We start from the raw sequence: 19,934 nt of genomic DNA on the forward strand, positions 1-19,934 counted from the left end.
GATCAGGTGGCAGGGTGAGGTTCCCTGCTTGTTTGGTGTATGTATCTTGCATTCTATATCCTTTTGGCCCTGTGTCTGATATTTTTCCTGGGGGCATCTTCTTTGAGGGGCCATTACTTGGACTCCCTAAGTCCAAGCTGCACATGTATTGGAGAACATGTAGAGGAGAGTCAGCCAGAGATCTCCTGTGAGTTTGATGCCTCTAGCTTGCACAAGGTCCATTCTATACACCTGCACCCATTATTTCCCCAGAAAGCACTTTCCTGGGGCATCTTCTTGGGAGCGGGGCAACAGTCAGATCACCAATCCTTACCAAACTTGGGGAATATGTAGAGGAGAGTCAGCCAGAGATCTCCTGTGAGTTTGATGTCTCTAGCATGTCAGGGAGCCATTCTATTATATCACAAACCTTACAAACAAAACCAGTTCATTAAGCATCAAAAAGTTCATGATGGTTTGGGCACACCACATACCATGAACTGAACTGAACTCTGTTTTCCCAGTTCATGCCCATCCCTAATGAAGAGGCAGCAAACCTCTGAAACCCAGTGCTAGGAAGCAGCATCACACGAAAGCCTTGGCTTCTGTACCCTGCATGCTGGCCATAAATTGCAACTGATTGGTTGCTGTGTGAAACATGATGATGGACCAGATAGACTACTGCTCTGATCTAGCAGGGCTCTTTTTATGTTCTTTTTAATGTTCAATAGTGTGTTTGTGAAGATAAAATGTAGGATGAGAGAACAACTATGCTGCCTTGATTTCCTTGGAAGATGGAAGGGATGAAAATATGCCAAATAAATATCAAAATAAAGGTACATAGCCCACCGTGAAAACCAGCTTCTATTATTGATTTATACAAAGTCAACGAAGATAAACATACTCATATAAATTCCACCATCATAAATTACACAACAACCATAACTTTTAGTCCTTAACGAAAAAGGAAGCATTAGCACCAAGAGTCCTTCTTTTCATCCTGTGGTAAAACTTCCCATCTCATTCCATGAAATCCTGGTGTAGTACTCCAGATGTTTAATGTTTATCAAAAAATGCAGCCAATAATCCAAGTTTCCAAGGACAAGGTCGTACTGAACCCTTGTTTCGTGTGAGCAATTGAGCTTCTTTAAGCTGCAATAATCCTCTTAGCAATTTCTCTTAAGTATTAGGCCAAACAGCCAGCATGTTTAAACCAACACCTACAAGGTGCCCTTGTAGGTGTTCGTTTAAACATTATTATATAAGAGGATTATAATATGTTTATATTCGTTTAAACATATTATTATAAGAGGATTATTGCAGCTTGAAGAAGCTCAATTGCTAAAAGGATTATTGCAGCTTGAAGAAGCTCACGCGAAACAAGGGTTCAGTACGACCTTGTCCTTGGAAACTTGGATAATTGGCTGCATTTTTTGATAAACATTATCGCTTCTCGGCCTTTTGGCTAAGATCAAGTGTAGTGTGTGTGTGTGATAAACATTAAACATCTGGAGTACTACACCAGGATTTCATGGAATGAGATGGGAAGTTTTACCACAGGATGAAAAGAAGGACTTTTGGTGCTAATGCTTCCTTTTTCATTAAGGACTAAAAGTTATGGTTGTTATGTAATTTATGATGGTAGAATTTATATGAGTATGTTTATCTTTGTTGACTTCGTATAATTCAATAATAGAAGCTGGTTTTCACGGTGGGCAATGTACCTTTATTTTTCTGTCCTTTTGCCGTGTTACTCTCTCTGTGTTAAATAAATATCAAAAACACATCTCCTAAGCACATAACATGGTGATGACTCCTGACAATGAAGCCAATGGAATTATTATCACTGCCATCCATGGGTAGACAGCAGTATGCTTTGGGAAAAATTCTCTGAGCATTGCTCTTGCACAAGTACAATGGAAACAGATGTAACAATCCTTAGGGCTAAAAGAGTACAAATTTGGTGAAATAAAGTACAAAACTTCAAGTATGCCTACAGAAAAATGAAAAAAAATATCAATATTGTATTATTTTCAGTGAATGAAAGATCTTTTCACCTTAATAGCCCATTTATTGTTTCTGGTAACTTTGTTAGCTGTAATTTTATTTCTTTCTTAGTAAAGTAGTACCACTGAATAGTCTACTGTGTGCACCATTCTGTAAGATAACGCAAAAAACTAATATTTACATTTTTCAGTATATAGAATAAGAAGATATAGGTAACAAATAGGCTATAGATAACAAAAAAGCATAAACTTACCATCTTGATCTGTGGTAACTGTGATAGCCGTAAACTGTTTGGGTGAAAAACTTAATTCCGAGACTCCATTCATGGCTTCTATTTCAAAGGTGTAGTTCACATGGGACACAAAATCAAGGACAGTCACTGAGGAATTAGTTAAACCAGTGTGTCTTGGAACAAAACGGATCCCTCCTCCGCAAATTTCACACTGGCTGGCATCAAACCCACATTTTTTACAAATAACACTGTAGGTAAGGTCTTTTCTCCCTCCTGTGTCACTTGGTGGGCTCCATTCCAACATCAGTGCTGTTTCATTTATGTTGAAAATAACATTCCTTGGAGCAGAAGGTGGTCCTAAGGGGGGGAAATAGTTCTTACTACAACTAGTACATAGGGTTTTTGGTTTTTTTTGTTTTTTAAAAAAAATATATATATATATATATATATATATACATTACTGCTCAGTGATGGAAACATTTTCATTGCACAAGATGTACAATTCAGATATTGAGAGATACAAAAGAAAAAAAACCCCTCTGTCTTCTTTCTGGCAAGAAGTATGGCAAGAAGAAGCCAACATCTTCATGCTACTCTTGCTGCCTTTCTAGAATCTGTAAAAGGGCTCACAGGAAGTCAGGCGAGCGGAAGAAAGTTGTTTTTAAGGTAAGGAATTCAGGAAGATTCTGGATGGCACTTTGAGGGCATGTATACCAGACAAAGCAAGACAATTAATATTGATAATCTAAAAGGCTGTTCATAGCACAGAAGAACTATCACAAATAAATTGAGGGCTTCAATGAAATATGATGGCATACTTCAGTGCTGTTTACCATGAAGACCATCAAAACCCACAATGCATTTGCACTAGTGATGCTAACAAAGTGTGAATGGAGGTAGGGGTGGTTGGAAATGCAATATCCAAATTAAAAAAAAAAACTCATTCAATTTCAACTGGGGCCAGCCCCTGCCATTTTCAAACCTTGCCTTCCTAGGTTCCACCACACTAATATCCAGGTATTTCCCTACCCAGAGCTGGCAACCCTAACAAGGGTAAGAAAAGTACCAAGTGTTTGATAGGGACACTCACAAAAGTCAGATATTCTGCAATTTGGGCCAGCAGTATGTGTGTTCATCCACTGATAATTACCACTGTGTTTAATGAAACCGGTGATGAACATCTGAGATTATCTCACTCAATCAAATGTAGATGATTATTGTTTGATTTATTGTATAATACAGCTGCCTGCAGGGGTATAGCATTTATTAATACAAGGGCCAATTTACATGATACAATTTTCATCCATGCCACTATGAGCAGAGATTCTATTGTTAAGTATACCCATGGTTGCATAATTGATACTTTGATCCAATCTGAACATGTACAAAGCAGTGTGGTTATGCACACAGATCCCTCTCCTCCCAATCAGCCTTTTAGCAGACAAGGGCTGGCAGCAGTCCAAATTCAGCCCTTCTCTATACCTCCTAGACAATGAAATTCCAGTATTTTAACTTTTTAAAAAGGAAATTTTGCACACAGCCCCAGCTGCTAGATTAGAGAGGGAGAACCTAGAACATTAATAATTATGCACCTATTTCCCTGTCCAGCTAGGAATAGATGAGTAGAAGCTTGGCTCATACACATAGTGCTCTTTACCCTAATTAGAGCAATGATGAGTGCAGATAGAATTGGGCCTCTTGTCTGAATTTTTAAAAAATGTATTGTCAAAATCAACCTTTAGTTTCCAAGCATTTCATGGCTCAAAGGAAGAAGTTATGGAGGGCACAGCTTTATTCTATCTATCTATCTATCTATCTATCTATCTATCTATCTATCTATCTATCTATCTATCTATCAATCATCGTCTGTCTGTCTGTCAATTAATTCTAATCTATCGTTCTTGCATAGTTCTCATCAGTTTACTTCTGATGAGAACTATACAATAATTCTATTTTTTACTTTTGACATATTTTATAATTGCTAATAATTTTATGCATAAAGCAGTGCACACGGGATTTGGGACTTCATTAATAACAAAGATATGATTTATTATGTGTTGATATTGGTATGAATAGGAAAATTGCTATCAATTGAGGTAGGAGTGTTTGAAAGTTTATAACTGTCTGCCTGCAGATACTAAAGAAATAGACACCCTTCATAGTCAAGGGCTCTCATGCCAATTTGCATGACGATTAAATAGGTTTTTAATTGCCATTAAATTATGCCATCTAAACTGTGATTTCATGCAAATATTAAGCTGTAATGACATGCAGTGAATCATTTACTGAGATTTAGAACTCGGAACAAAGAGAGACAATTAATTCTAATCCTTGGATTCTGCTAAATTAGGTGTCATTGGGATTTTTATGAATGTGTCCTGATTGCTTTGCTATCACTTATAAATTATGCATAGATTATATGTCACACAGGGGGAAAAGACTGGCAACCATAACCTTTTTTTTGAAGACATCTGTGTGTAATATACTCAGGAATTTCCTTGTGCCATATATTTTATTTAGGAAAGCAAGTGCACTAATGACTATAAATTATTAATATATTTCGACTACAGATGGAGAACCTTTCCAGTTTTGTGTAATAAGGGTCTAATAATGAAGCTGGCACTGATGGTCAAGACCAGGACAAGGAATGAGAGAAGGCAGCAGGTGAAGAACAAGGCAAAGAGGTAGAATTTAAGATGCAGCTAGTGGAGAAAAGAAGCAAACCAGCTATTAGGGAAGAGTGAAGTTAGAGTTAGTGGTGGTGGTTTATGTCTATGAGTCAGATTTCCCTTCCTCTGCAATTCCTCAAGATTTTGTGGTTATTCTTTCCATGTGCCACCACTTTGTACCAAAAAAATAACAAGTAAGGCAGAATATAATTGCACAGCAATAGGAATATAATTCCATTTATCATGTTTTATGGGAAAGCACGCATTGCTAATATCCCAGAGAGCATGCCCAGGCAATCTGGAGTATCCATGGGATATCTAATATTTTTTTATCTGAGCAGGATACTCTATTCTGTATTTCTAGCTCAAATCCCTTTAATTTTAAAAGTGGTTTGCTATGCTTGGTTTTTATGAAACATAGGTCCAAAGGCCAGATGGTCCCTTGATTAGCAAAAAAGCAGTAAGTATGGTTTGAAGACAAGGCAGGAGGGGTGGGGAGGTGTCCCCCAGGCAAAGTGCCAGACTAGTAATCCACTTGTTGACACCAACTTTGGAGAAGGGAATATGTAATAGAGCGCTTATCTCAAATCAACAAATCTATGAAGTTGTGGGATTATTTAAACCCAAGCCATATCTTCTAGAGTCAATGCACCAATTTGTTTATTATTCTAGGTCCAACCTGGGTCATAGACAGGTGTACACCGTTATTCCACTATATTCCACTATACTAAACAAAAAAAAAGTGCTACCAAAAACATGATTTTACCAGACAGAAGATATCTTCCTACATGGGAAGATGGCTTTGAGGGTATGGGGGGGGGGGGGGCAAGGTACATGGTTTCTAGCCTGATTTTACGCCAAAAGGAGTTTTTGATCCAGATTTCCAAGTGCCTTCTTGTGTTAAGCATTAAAATACTTGTCTTTTTAATTCTGTTGTTTGTCTTTCAGTACTTATCTTTTTGGTTCTGTAACAGCTTGGATGATGGCTTAAGTATATTGACCCTTGTACTGGGTTCTGTAGAAGAAATTAAAGATCACTTTTAAAATAGTTGAATTGTACTGCTTGCCAGGCAGAACAGCCTTTAGGGATAGCTGATGGAACTGGGATAAATTAATTTTGTTTTAAATGGTCATTTAATACTGGATGCCCCATTGTGAAATCTATGCAGTGTGTCTATATTTGGATCTGTGTAAGGGATCATCTAATTATCTTCTCGGGGTCATTTTTAAGATAATTATTACATATAATGTATTTCATGTAAGCATTTTGCATGGATCTATTCCTTTCCATAACCTTTCTAACTAATAAAAAAGTAATTAAGATACAAATGCTAGAGGTTTCAAACATACCTGGGTATGATTGTCAACTATCCTCTTTGGGATAAATGAAATTTTATGCCAGTATGTCAGGATGCCAATATGTCAGCATGAAGATAGCACAGAAATATAGTATCTATTTTGGCAGAAATGTTGCATTTGTTATTATATCAATGTATGTTCTGTACAAGGTTATTTTTATATACATATTATATTTATTGGCCCCCAAATTTGAAATGTATGGACCTTGAATGAACAGCTGAGGTTTTATTAATGCTTTATCCTGGACTATTTTAAAGCCACTTCAGATTAAGAAACATTTTTACTTATATAAAGGAGCATTGGGAATAAGCAAAAACCTGATTTGCATACCTGATTAACAAAAATATGCTCTCATGCTTTAGTTTTGTGAGTGGAATATAAAATAGGTGCTATTTTTATCTGCTGAAATAACAAGAGCACCAAGGGAAGAATTTCAAACATCAGTATGGATCAAACTTACGGGTACATGCCATAGTTGGTGGATCCTTCTCAGCCCGAAAATAACCTTTTTCACACTGACACACAGATGTTGCTTCTATGAAAGTCTGACTATGTGGAGGGCACTTGGAGCATTTTATATTTCCAGCAAATGCTTTATAGAATCCTGACCGGCAAGCTGTAAAAAAAGAAGAAGCATAAAATAGATATTATTAAAAAGCTATCTACATGGGGCAAATTGTCTTTAACTGTCTTTAATTGTCTTTATTCCATTTTATTATTCTAACAGTCCATCATGCTCCAGAAATGGGATAATGGAAGGGCTATACATATAAGAACTGGCTTGATTCAATGAATATGATCAAAAGAGAAGAACAGCAGAATTGCCTCTCCCCCGTGTCTCTGAATATTTATTTTCTTTCTTATGTGAAAGGGAACAGCAGCATTTAACTCATGCAATAAAGAGTAAAATACTTCAACTGGAATACTGTGGCAATGAATTAAAAAAACCCCTGATGCCTGCCCATGTTGATTATTTTTTTCCATATACCACCATACAAAATAGGATATTCCATGGGAGATCTGGATAGCGCCTCAAGTACAGGGCCCCTGTAGCCTAGGCTATTTTGATCTAGATCTGGGTTGTTAGTCATCTGAGAAAATCACTACGAGAAATATCCCATTGTAAAATAACAAATTCAGCAAAATGTAATGTTTGCCTCTTAGTATACCTTATAGGCATTCATTAGTTACTTGTACTAGGAAGGACTGGATATTTCTAAAGAGATGTTGCTTCTTCAGTGAACATGCTTCTAAAATTAGGTTTTTGAGAGTATTATATAAAAACTAGGAATAAGGCCCATTGTGAGAATAAATACAACAGGCTCTAGAAAGAGGCTCTGAGTGAATGCCCTGGCCTTGGGCAGTCAGCATCAATTTACTGTGGCCTCATAGCATGATGATGATCATGCAGATGCTGAAGCTCAGCATTCCTTTCATCTGCAGTACATTATTGCCACCTTCTCCTATCAAATTCAGCCTTGCAGCACTCAGCATCAATGTGTGCTTGTGCCATGATCTGTCTTTTTTGGCCTGGTTGTGTTATTATATATCATAGAGTATGCATCTCAAGGTGGCCATTTTCTGTAGGGGAAGTAATCTGACCTCAGCTTTCCATCTCCTCCCCACTCCCAGCAGCCACTGTCTAGGAAAAGTACAGTCTTTATCCACAGTGGGGACCAAAGCAGGAGAGAAGCGACTACAGCAGGATATAAAGACACAGAGCCCGCCTGGCAAAGCAGCCATTTTCTCCAGAGGAACTGATCTCTGCCATCTGCAGAGCAGTCATAATTATGAGAGATCTCCAGCCCTAACCTGGAGATGGGCAACAATGGTTCCCCAGGAGGAAATGGTTGGTTTGGTGAGTGAAGTCTGTGGCGTTGTACCTGTCAGAGGTCCCACACCTTCTCAAACCCACCCACTACTGCTCCACCAAATCTCCAGGAATTTCCCAACCTGGAGTTGGCAACCCCTCTCTTTCCCAGTCAACCATCAACCTATCTTTATCTGTCCCTCTGACTTCAGCTTTCCATCTCCTCCCCCTTCCCGGTAGCCTCTATGTAGGAAAAGGACAGCCTTTCTCCACAGTGGGAACCAAATCAGTTTACAACATTCTCCTCTTCCCCTTTTGATTTGCACAACAATCCTGAGAGGTAGGTTAGGCTGAAAATCTGTGACCTGTCCACAAAATCTCCAGGACTTTCCCAAGCTGGAGCTGGCAACCCAAGTCAGGACTGGCCCCAATGAGTTCTTCCTCGAAGGCCAAAATAGGCCTTTTACTGTCAGAGCCAAGCTTGGAATACTGTGGTTGTCTAGCAACAGCCACTCAGTGAAAATGTAGGACCTGACAGGATGGGGCATTAGGACGTGAAGGCAGCTTCTCCAGTGGCTGGATGGTGGATTGCTCTCCATTGAGGCTGAGTGACATATGGCTCACCCAATGGGAGGGTAGGTGAGTTGTCATCAAAATGGCTTGTCTTTTATATCTATAGGATATGGCATACAGTTTTAACTTATACTAGAGAAAATAATATGAAGACTGTACATATATAGCTAGACACTGAATGGTTTGGCAGCTAATGTAAACATCACAGTTTAACACAACCTTTAGGTAGAAGCTGATAGCTATTACATATAATGGACATTTGATCCATATTGTAATGTCCATGTGAATGTGTGATGATTATACAGAACAGGGATAGGTACTGTCAAAACAACATGGATGGAAGCAGCCTAAAATGATTATCTTGCAGGATCTGGTCATGCTTTGGGACTAATACTGTTTGATGTTTACCAGTGCATCTTCTTGATTTTCTTGATCTCTGATATGAAATCAGAGTTTTATAAAAACATTTTAACCACAGGTATGGCAAATCATGTGGGTGAAAATACAATTTTCTTTCTGGATACAACATTTGTGTTGGTTATGTATCGCTCTTAAAAACAAAGCTGAAATCCTACCCTTTGGCTGTTCTGGAAGAGTAAGGAATCCCCTCTGCTCCTTTTTCTCTATCAAACAGATGATTGCCATGGGGTAGCTTTTTCAACAGGGCCATGTCCACACAGCCACAGTAGCAGCACCTGGGCTGTGTAATATCAGAGCACTATTAGACTTCTCATCCAGAGAGAAACAACCTTGGGGAAGGTGGGCAGATGTTTCATAAATATCCATGGCAAATGTTCTCTAATATGTGTTTTCAGAAGTCAAGCTTACAGGAATCACATGTGCAATTGATACCCTAACAGGAAAATATAGCACCAGAAACACATTCTGAGGAATAAGATTATTTCACTTCATACACAAAAAAAGTCAGTCCAAGTGAATATAGCTAATAAGCCAGCTATGCCCTCATGCCAGGCAGATATTGCTGAAGCTTTATGGGTAATTTTACAAAGCTTACTGCAAACCCTCAAGGCCAGGCATAAAGTGAGACAATTGTGGTTACTGGATACATTAAAATAAAAATCAGTGCTTTATAGATATAATATGATAACATGCTGAGAAAGTCCAAATGATCACAGGCTTGGAATAATTGAACTGTGCAGAATGCTAATGGCCAAATTCAAGATGAAAAGAAATAAGCAACTTCTTTTTAACAGGCCAATGCATATGTAATCAAAATCTAAAATAAGAACCTCAGTGTTCATTAAAATGTGGCAATGTGTAACCATCTTTAGTAACAGAACATCACCTTACAATGAAATCTATGCAACAAACAAGGTTCTCCTCAGAGTTATCACCAGAATTACTATCAAAACATTGAAATGAGTTCCCAAAATAGGGAAAATATTAATTTGAAAGTATAAAAATGTAGTTGAGGCAAATTCAGACTAAAAAACCAACGTTATTTTATACCCCAAATGAATGCTTTTCCAATATTTGATTGTAAATTTAAAGTGAATGTTATGACAGAGAATTATTTAGTCTTTATTGTAAGGAAAATAAACATATTGTTTCAGCATTCACATTCTTGAGCAATGGAAATTGGAGCCCTGACAGCATTGTTTTTGTTTGGAAGACAGAATACCAGAGACTTGTGTCTCTGTAATAGCATATATTTTTTAAAAAGTTGAGCAAGTATTTATGAGGGAAAAGAAGGGAGCCTATTCACAGGCAAAATTCCATGTACAATATCATCAGTCTAGTCTCCCAAATCCCCAACAGATCTCTCTACAGAAGCCTTATTAATATTTTCAGCTGACTTTCTCCTCCTCCCTTCCTCTATGCCATGCATCCTTTTTTTACTCCTCTTTGCTTACACATCCAGAACAAAATAGGTGTCTTCTACACAGGTTATCTGTCCAAGTTCTGTTAGGCTTCCCAACCCCCCCCCCCTGCCCTGGCAGGGGACCCCCAAATTTGCAGCCCCCTCCCCCGCTCTCAAAAAATCTGGAAGTGGGAGGGGGGGAGAGAGAACATACCTGTAGGCATCATGTTGTTGTAGAGCTTCTGATCCGTTTTTAAAATGTGTGCCCCTTTAAGGCTGCATAGGAAACAGGAAACAGGAAGGGCTTCATGGGAAAGGGTCACTAACAGTTTCCATGGAGAACGGCCCCTCCCTTTCTTTTCCTGTGCAGCCTTGCTTTCGTTTTCACAGCAACATTCTGCTGGAAGAAGACCAAGTAAGTATTTGTGTGTGAGAGAGGGAGGGGGCAGGGAGGGGGGATTTCCTGGTATGGAGGCCCTCCCCCCCTTTAGAAAGCATGGGGGGGGAGGGAAATGTCTACTAGGCACTCTATTATTCCCTATGGAGAATGATTCCCATAGAGAATAATAGGGAATTGATCCGTGGGTATTGGGGGCTCTGGGGGGGCTATTTTTTGAGGTAGAGGCACCAGATTTTTAGTATAGCATCTAGTGCCTCTCCCCAAAATACCCCCCCCCAAGTTTCAAAACGATTGGACCAGAGGGTCCAATTCTATGAGCCCCAAAAGATGGTGCCCCTATCCTTAATTATTTCCTATGGAAGAAAGGCATTTAAAAAGGCGTGCTGTCCCTTTAAATGTGATGGCCAGAACTTCCTTGGAGTTCAATTATGCTTGTCACATCCTTGTTCCTGGCTCCACCCCCAATGTCTCCTGGCTCCGCCCCCAAATTCTCCAGATTTTTCTTTAATTGGACGTGGCAACCCTAAGTTCTGTACTCCTGGGAAGCTGATTTTTTTCCTGCTTCCCCACAGCATTGTTTTGTATTTGTGCATTCTAGAGGTTTCCATGGCTGAACTCTAATCTTTCTCGAAACGTCTTTGCTTCGAAGTTTTGAGAAAGAGTGCTGTAAAGCCAGGACGGTGTGTGTGTGTGTGTGTGTAGGAAATGGATTTTCAGCTCTCATGGCAGCCATTTTAGGTGTAGCAGCCAGCATGGTGTAGTGTAGGGGTGGCCAAACTGCAGCTTGGAATTCACATGTGTCTCTCTCACACATATTATGTGGCTCTTGAAGCTTCTGCCACCCTGTAGGTTGGCTTGGAAAAGGCATTTCTCTCTTTAAATCACTTCTCCAAGCCAAGCCAATTGACAGCTTAGATAATGCATTTAAAGTTGCTTTCTTTCCACCTCCCTCCCCTCCCCCATCTATTTTCCTTCCTTCATTCACTTCACATCTGACATTTCTTCTGTGGCTCTTATGTTAAGCAAGTTTGGCCACCCCTGGTGTAGTGGTTAAGAGCAGCAGACTCTAATCTGGAGAATCAGGTTTGATTTTCCACTCCTCCACATGAAACCTGCTAGGTAACCTTGGGCCAGTCACAGTTCTCTCAGAATTCTCTTAGCCCCACTTATATCACAAGCCTGTTGTGGAGAGAGGAAGAGAAGGTTTTTGTAAGCCACTTCTCAGCTTTCATTTTTTTAAAAAAGTATGCCTTTAGCCCTACCCTTGTGGAGATATAAAGAAAGAGACATACAATGTTTCTCTTTTATGTGATATATCTGTTTGCTGACTTCCTGTCCCCCCCCCACCACCACTTTTTCTCCTGACTGAGAACCTAAAATGACTTTTCACATTGTTCTTTCTTCCTCCACAATCCTCATAGCAACAATCTCGTGAGGGTAGGTTAGTTTGAGAGATTCTGACAGGCCCAAGATCACTTGGCGAGCTTCATGGCTGCATATACTTATCAGTCCCCAGGTCCCAGTGGGGGATCCCCCAGTTTTACAGGCTCCTCCCTACCACCAGCCAGCTGGCCAGCAGGGAAAGCCCTGCCTCAACAGCCACAATGTGCCTTTAAACCTTGGCAGGTTTGTTTTGCATTGGTTTCAGAAGTCATGTGTATAGTAAAATTGAGCTAACTGCAGCCTGATTATGGAATGGAGGAAAACGCTACCCCTTAGGCTGCCCTCCCTTTTGTTTTCCTGTTAGTCTGAAGAAATTGTTTGAAATACAGCAGATGGTTACTTTCAGCAACTCCTGTGAATAAATTGCCACAGTGAGATCACAAAAGTGTGATCTCATAAACTGCTTATTTTGGCTGCTTTGTGAGTGAGTGTATGTTCACTTTCATTTAGTGGAAGTGCAGCTGCTGGGGGATGAGTAAATAATAATTGTATTCAGGGAAACAGCACTGCTGTATTTTTAGTTATTTATTTTAGGGAATGGGAAAGTCTCCTAGCTTTACCCCTGAAGTCCCAAGATATTTTGTGAGTTGGACTTGGAGGGCTTCAGAACCAGTCAGCCCAACACTCTGATTATTATACCACATCAGCCTTCAAGATCTGTGACCTTACTGTGATATTCATTGTTGCCTCTAAAACCTGAGCTATCTTTGCAGACCTCATATCCTAGCAAAATATTAATTGTGTGAAGGAACTCCTTTGCCTCTGCATGCTAAGCTGGGACTTCAGTAGTGTATTCCTTTAATGGGCTGTCTGCCTCTTTTCTTTCTTCTCCTTTTAAATGTTGTCTGAAATCTCCAGTCTCACCTCACTTCATAAAAGATGAGACCACAAAAGAGAAAATATAAAGGTAAGGTGGTTTCAACTTGGGGATGTGCTCATGTGGTTTCCCTGTATTTGGTGCGGCTGCTGATAAGGTGCAGCAACAATGGGACATTCCACCTGGGAGATAGTTCCATTGTTTCCTTGCCCCAGTCCCCCAAAAGAAGCCTTTCCCCATCAGCCACTAGAATATTGTTATGTATTAGATAGAACATTATAACAATAGCTGTAACAGGTTCTGTGAATTCCTATGACCTTTATGCTTTTTCACTATGAAAATATGCCTTTTTAAATCTCTGTAACAGAAAGGAGCTAGAGATTTTAAAAAAATGAATTCAGAGAACTTGTCACACATATTGTTAGAAAGATATATCAATATAACTATACTACAGTGCTTTTTTTTAAAAAAAAGCCCCCAGAGGTCGGAAGGAAATGGCTGCTTGTAGTGACAGTGTGAAGGCAAGTGGCTACCATTTGGGTGGAAAAGCTGAAATTTCCCTCCCATACAGCAGCCAACCCAACTTTATTGTAATAATTCCCAACACTTCAGAGCAAAGCAGGTTTACATGGGCTGGATCTGATGTTCTTGCAAAGTGAATTTATTACTTGTCAGAGGTGCTCAAGAAGGGTTATTGGAGATGACATAAACAATTAAACTTGATCACATCAAGTTTTTCATAGTTATAGCAAGATCTTACTGAAATCTGTATTTGTATATAATTGCCCCTCCTGACACTGAATGATTCCATTGTTCCTCACTGCTTGGAAAAATACAGTATAGCAAGTCATGAGCACTAGCAAAGTGTAGGAAGAAACACTAGAATGTGGGAGAGGACCATCTGGTTACTGAATCTATTAGTTTAAGTCACTGGACATTTGTTTTGATCATCCTTTGTTCAGGGCGGTGGAGAGGTGGGCAGCAAGGGTGAGTGTGGCGGCGGCAGGGAAGGGGCATCGGGGGTGGTGAAGCACATGTGAGAAGGGGGAGGGGGGCACCTGCCAGCCACTCCTGAGGCCAGGTAGCACCTGGCCTACTGGTACATGCTGGCCCTTCATTTCCCTCTTCTGGGCCCCTCACTGGGCAGTCTCACGTTAGTTACGCAGAAGGATTAAGTATAGAACATAACAATTGGTGAAATACAAGTCTTATAAATATATCTGTTCATGATACACACCAGTCTATACTACTAGATATGAATACATGAATATATGAATATGTATACGGATACATGAATATATAAGGTATATGAATACATGAGTATGTAAATAACTCATAAGCAACAAAAATACTACCAAAACATAATTCATAAGCAATGAAAATACTACAGAAAATATTCAGTTGATAAAACAAATACAGCCACACTTTTAGAATCAATAACATTCAGTAGCATTCTGGAGCATTCAGGACCATTGTCAGGAGTCCATCTTCTGGGGAGGGTGGTCTATAAAGTTAATAAATAATAAGAATAGTAACAATTCTCAAATCACTTGGAATTAGCACATATATAAATCTCAGTTGAAACTAAAAGAGCTTAATTTTTAGAAAAGTTTGAAAGACTAAACCTGAAGATCATTAAAAAAAAATTCACAGTGTATCCTACTTTTTCTAGGTCTTCTAAAATTTATCTTGATTTGTATGAGCTCTTAAGCAGAAATAAATGGTCATTGTTATTCTCGCAACAAAAGGCATTGCATAGAAACTGCAATTTCGTACTGAGCGAGTCACAATAGAAAGTTATATGGTCTATCTATTTGTTTAAATCAAAGTTAAACAACATTAGATTACAAAATTACAAAGTTGTTTTCAAGATGGTACATGACTCCCCCAAAACTCTATCATTGTAAGTCGGTAAAATCATCAAATTACTGGAAGCAGTGTGAGGCACCTGATTCATTTTTGCATTGCTGGTGGGAATGCCCAACTATAAAGTGCTTCTGGAACAAGGTACTGCCAATCATTAACTGTACAGCTGGAGCTACTGTTCCTAATTCTCCAGAGTCTGTTCTCCTAAACTTATGGGGAAATACAGAAGTTACTAAATTGCAGCAACATGTAGTGGCTTCTTTAATACCTGCTGCAAAAAATGGAATAGTTCAATACTGGAAGAAAAGGTCTGCTCCAACTGTTAGAAAATGTTTTTTTTTTTAAAAAAAATATGGAATATCCTTGTTTCAGATAAATTGGCATCACAAATTCTTACATCTCACAGCCCATTGTATAAGTCAGATTTTGAAGATAAACGATTTCCCTTTTTTCAATATGTAACTTCTCAAAGTAATTCATATTGTAAATTACCAAGGAGCAGGGGTCATTTTGTAGAAAAATAGGTGATGGAGCTCATCCAGGGATTGTTATGCAGCTGCACATACAATTCAATGGACAAGGAGGTGGAACTCTCAGCAGGAGGAGGAGGAACTCCCAGAAAGGTTCAGGAGCTGCGCTTCTGTGAGCTCCCTGTGAATCTGAGGCCTACCAAGGAGTTACTTGAATTTTATTTGGTATTGATTGTCTGATGGTTTATCTGCATGGCTAAACTATGTATGTATTATTTTGCAGTCTTGCTCAATTTTGTCTTAGTTTTGCTCTGTAATTTTGAGGTTTATTTTTTATTTTATTTTTGCATTACTTTTGAGATTTTAATGGACTATTTGAAACTATATATATAAAAAGAAATGTGTTCGAAAGTGTACATCTATGTATCATTTTTGGACAGTATTATCTGCTCCAGAATTGTATGTTTGTAAAAGGATGAAACAACTCTCAGAGGTACAATTAGGCTGTTTAAAAGAGTTTGGGATACAGTTATCATGAAAAAGTTAACAGAAAATGCCAAACTAGATTCTAGTTTGTTTATTATACAACTTGACTTTTGTGCCCTTTACATCCGACAGAAATAACCTTTTAAAATTGCTCAGGAGTATGGGAAATAGTAACTTTTATTATGGTACATATTTTCACTTGATTAAAAAATGCAGTCCAGCACAAAGTGCACTTAAATCCCATTGATTTTAATGGACATTATATGGAGAACTGATCACTGGAGGATACTAGAAAGTGGCAATTTTATTTATAATTACTAGGGAGCAAATCCCACTACATTCAGTTGATTTATTTGTAGGACTGGGTTGAAAACTGGTCTCCCATTTGTCTCATTCTACAAAGTCTGAGTAATCTTGCTTCTGGTAACATTATTCTTCTTATCCAGATAAAGTTTTAAAAATTAGCTGGGATCTTTTTAAAGGTAGTATTACTATTTTCATGGATTTTTTAAAATTTAATGCAACTGAAAAATGCTAAATCTGAATTTTAGTGAAAATCATAATTATATTTCCATATATTTAGGAGCATAACCAGATTCCTCCTGGAAATTCATATTTATTAGCATTTGAAATTACGTATGCAACATTTTAGTAATATTTCATTGCAAAGCTTGTTTTCCTAAGTATGAATAGATATATACCAGTTCAGAAAACAAAATCATCTTACAGAATCATATTCTCTGACATTGACACCCTGCGATGAAAATGCAAAAAAAAATCAATGAAAAAAAATAAAAGTGTTCTAGAGTTGAATAGCAAGGTCTTTACTCACTTCACAATTAAAAATAATTGGGGAACCTTATTGTTCTAATTGGTGGTGGTGGAAAGTGCCATAGTCACAACCAACTTATAATGACCCTTTAGAGGTTTCAAGGCAAGAGACGTTCAGAGGTAGTTTGCCCCTGCTGCCTCTGTGTAATGGCCCTGGCCTTCCTTGTTGGTCTCCCATCCAACACTAACCAGTGTCAACCCTGCCTAGCTTCTGAGAGCTAACAAAGTTGGGCTAGCCTGGGTCATACAGGTCAAGGCCATAGTCCTAATTACTTGTAGGTAAACCATAGCAGTGTAACATTCTTTTTATAGCTTCCATGGAGCACATTAGAGTTTACACATATTACTGGGCTGGATCCAACCAGCTTTTCCGCTGGAGAAAATGGAGGAGAAGAATCCTATTTGACTATGCTGGAGAAAATGGAGGAGGTGGATCCTGTTTGACTATCCAAAAGAGTCTGCTCTGGATCATGGATGTCATGAGCCCTGAGGAGGGGGAGCTGGGAGGGTTAACAGACCAGGAAGAATGGCCTTCCAGCACCTCAGCCAAAGAAGCGACAGCTGGCCCATCAATCATTCTCCCCACATTCCAGGCACCTGTGCCAGCTGTTGACAATCAGTCTCTTCCAAGCTCTCCCCCTCCCATCTCAAGAATGCGGAGCCATCTTTGGAAAAGACTCTTAGAATGCAGACACACCAATGCTTCCGATCTCATAGCTCTGAATACTAGGAGAATTACGGCCACCCAGGGGGCAGGCTGATTGAGACTCCCATATAACTCACACCTGGGACTTGGCAACCTCATGGAAGCCTCAAGTCGATTCCCTGGTTTGCATCCACGCTCCTTCCTGATTCCAGTTCCTGACCAGTTTGAACTTCTTAGTATCATGACCCTTTGGCTTTGGACACTGACTTCTGCTTCTGGTTTTGCTGTGGTGACTCGGCTCCTGTTTGATTTCCCGAACTTTGACCTCAGATCAGCTTTGGACTCCTGCATGCTTGTGCCCTGAGAATGTGACAATGGACTTGCGGGAACAAAAAAGAGAAGAATCAACTGAGACTGAATGAGAAAACTGACTGGATGCAACTCACTATTCATCTGTGATGATATATATTAATGTATGGGTTTCAGCTTCCCGATCCACAGGTGCTACAGTGCCTATAAGATACAATGTGGTCATGATATGAATGTTTCACAAAGACAGCAGAGAGTGAAATAGGAAGACTGATTTCATAGTAGGGTTGCCAAGTCCAATTCAAGAAATATCTGGGGACTTTGGGGGTGGAGCCAGGAGACATCGAGGCAGAGCCAGGAACAAGGGTGTGACAAGCATAATTGAACTCCAAGGGAGTTCTGGCCATCACATTTAAAGGAACAGCACATCTTTTTTAAATGCCTTCCTTCCATAGGAAATAATGAAGAATAGGGGCACCTTCTTTGGGGGCTCATAGAATTGAACCCCCTGGTCCAATCATTTTGAAACTTGGGGGTTATTTTGGGGAGAGGTACTAGATGCTATATGGAAAATATGGTGCCTTTACCTCCAAAAGCAGCCCCCAGAGCACCCGATACCTCCAGATCAATTCCCCATTATACCCTATGAGAATCGATCTCCACATAGGAAATAATGAAGTGCCCAGCAGACATTTCCCTCCCCCCCTCATTTCTGGTGACTCTGAAGCGAGGTATTGGCATCTCTACTCACGAGTTGCTGACAACTTCTTCAAAGTAACACAGACATACCATCCCAAGAGGAAGCCTTTCCAATCAGAGACTGAAGCCTCCGGAGGTGGAAAGTCACATAGCGGCTGTGGGGGCGGGGCTTCCCCCTGCCGGCCAGCTGACTGGGGGCAGGAAGGAGCCTGGGAAAGTGGAAGAACCCCTGCTGGGACCTGGGGATTGGCAAGTCTATTTCATAGAGCCTTGTGAATAGCAGCCAGCAGTTGTCCTTGATAAACCAATGTAGCTTACTAGGACTGAAAAAGGAAGCAGAAGAGAGATGGGCTGGAAATATATAAGAAAATAAGACAGGAAGTTCAGGAGTCTCAAAACAGTGTGTAGAAACATAAAGAAGCTATTTCTTTAAATTTCTTTAAAATGTATGGTTTTTTTCATGGTTTGGTTCTCTGTTTTCTACTGTATGGTTTTACAACAATGTATGTTGTTTATGAATAGGATATATATTGCTGATTACTGGTACACAAGGTTGGCAAAATGAATATGTCTTACAGTAAAAATATTGTACGAAGAGACAAAAATGGAGTGATAATGTGGCATCACAGGTTTGATTCACTCAAGAGAAATAGAAATTGTAACCAGAATTTTTGGAAAACACTTTTAGGATGAGAAATTCAAAATCATTTCTACTACCCACTACTAAGGTGACCCAAGCAGGAAGATCAAAGAAACCTAGAGAATTTCTGAGCTCATGGAACAGACAAAATCAGACCTAGCTCTGAATATTTTGTGTCAGGTTGCTATTCTGATGGGCCATTCCCCTTCCAATATCATGCTATGATTGAAGACTGATGGATCAGTTCAATGAATTTATTCCATTTTTTTATGGCAGCAATCTTCTCTGAGTTCATTTAAATAATTTGGTTTGAGATGAGCGCATCATTAGTTTTCCAGAAGACTAATAGATTCTTCAGGTCCTATTAAAATCTACCACACAGAAGCAAATCCTGAATTTGTCTACCCATAAAAAACAGCCCTTGGTTTTGAAAAAAAAAACTAAGAAGATTTATGTTACTTTTGCAATATTATTTGTTTGTAGAAGGTAGACACAAAATGGAGAGTTTTATGTTTGTAGGCATTTTACTATAAATCCTGGCTAGTAAAAGAAGGAATACCAGTAAAACATTTAACTTGATATATTAATAGCCAGATTAGTAATCAGTGCTTGATTAAATTTGTAAATTGCTAACGTGTTATGTGACCCACTTAGACGTACCTATTAGTGCTATATCATCTTACAGAGTGATAGGGTACAGAAATTCCCTACCCCGCCCCCAGTAATAAGAAGAGAGAAGTGTGACTGCTTCATGAAGCATCTACTCTGGGGAGGGGTCTGCAAAATAGAACCCCTGTATTCAATCTGTTTGAAATTTTAAGGATTTTTGGATTAGAGGGAGGATTATGATATGTGCAAGCTTGTTGCTATTATCTT

At 39.2% G+C, this 19,934-nt stretch overlaps 1 protein-coding gene and 1 pseudogene across 6 annotated transcripts in view; one reads left to right on the top strand and one right to left on the bottom strand.

Annotated features, from left to right (window-relative positions):
- The window catches only part of EPHA6 (EPH receptor A6), a 778,455-nt gene that overhangs the window by 392,343 nt on the left and 366,178 nt on the right, over positions 1-19,934 (bottom strand). For 4 of the 6 annotated variants that reach the window (XM_060234502.1, XM_060234503.1, XM_060234504.1 and 1 more), the window contains exons 4-5: positions 6,707-6,862; positions 2,240-2,575 (exon numbers count right to left, since the gene is read on the bottom strand). The exons of 1 other annotated variant lie outside the window; for it this stretch is intronic. In XM_060234502.1, the coding sequence (XP_060090485.1) occupies positions 2,240-2,575; positions 6,707-6,862 (492 nt within the window). Of the gene's footprint in view, positions 1-2,239; positions 2,576-6,706; positions 6,863-19,934 lie in introns of those variants that run through there. One more of the 6 variants, XM_060234507.1, reaches the window with a different exon arrangement.
- LOC132569190 (U2 spliceosomal RNA) lies at positions 1,425-1,532 on the top strand (annotated as a pseudogene).

Source organism: Heteronotia binoei, chromosome 3, assembly GCF_032191835.1.
Source record: "Heteronotia binoei isolate CCM8104 ecotype False Entrance Well chromosome 3, APGP_CSIRO_Hbin_v1, whole genome shotgun sequence".
NCBI lineage: Eukaryota > Metazoa > Chordata > Lepidosauria > Squamata > Gekkonidae > Heteronotia > Heteronotia binoei.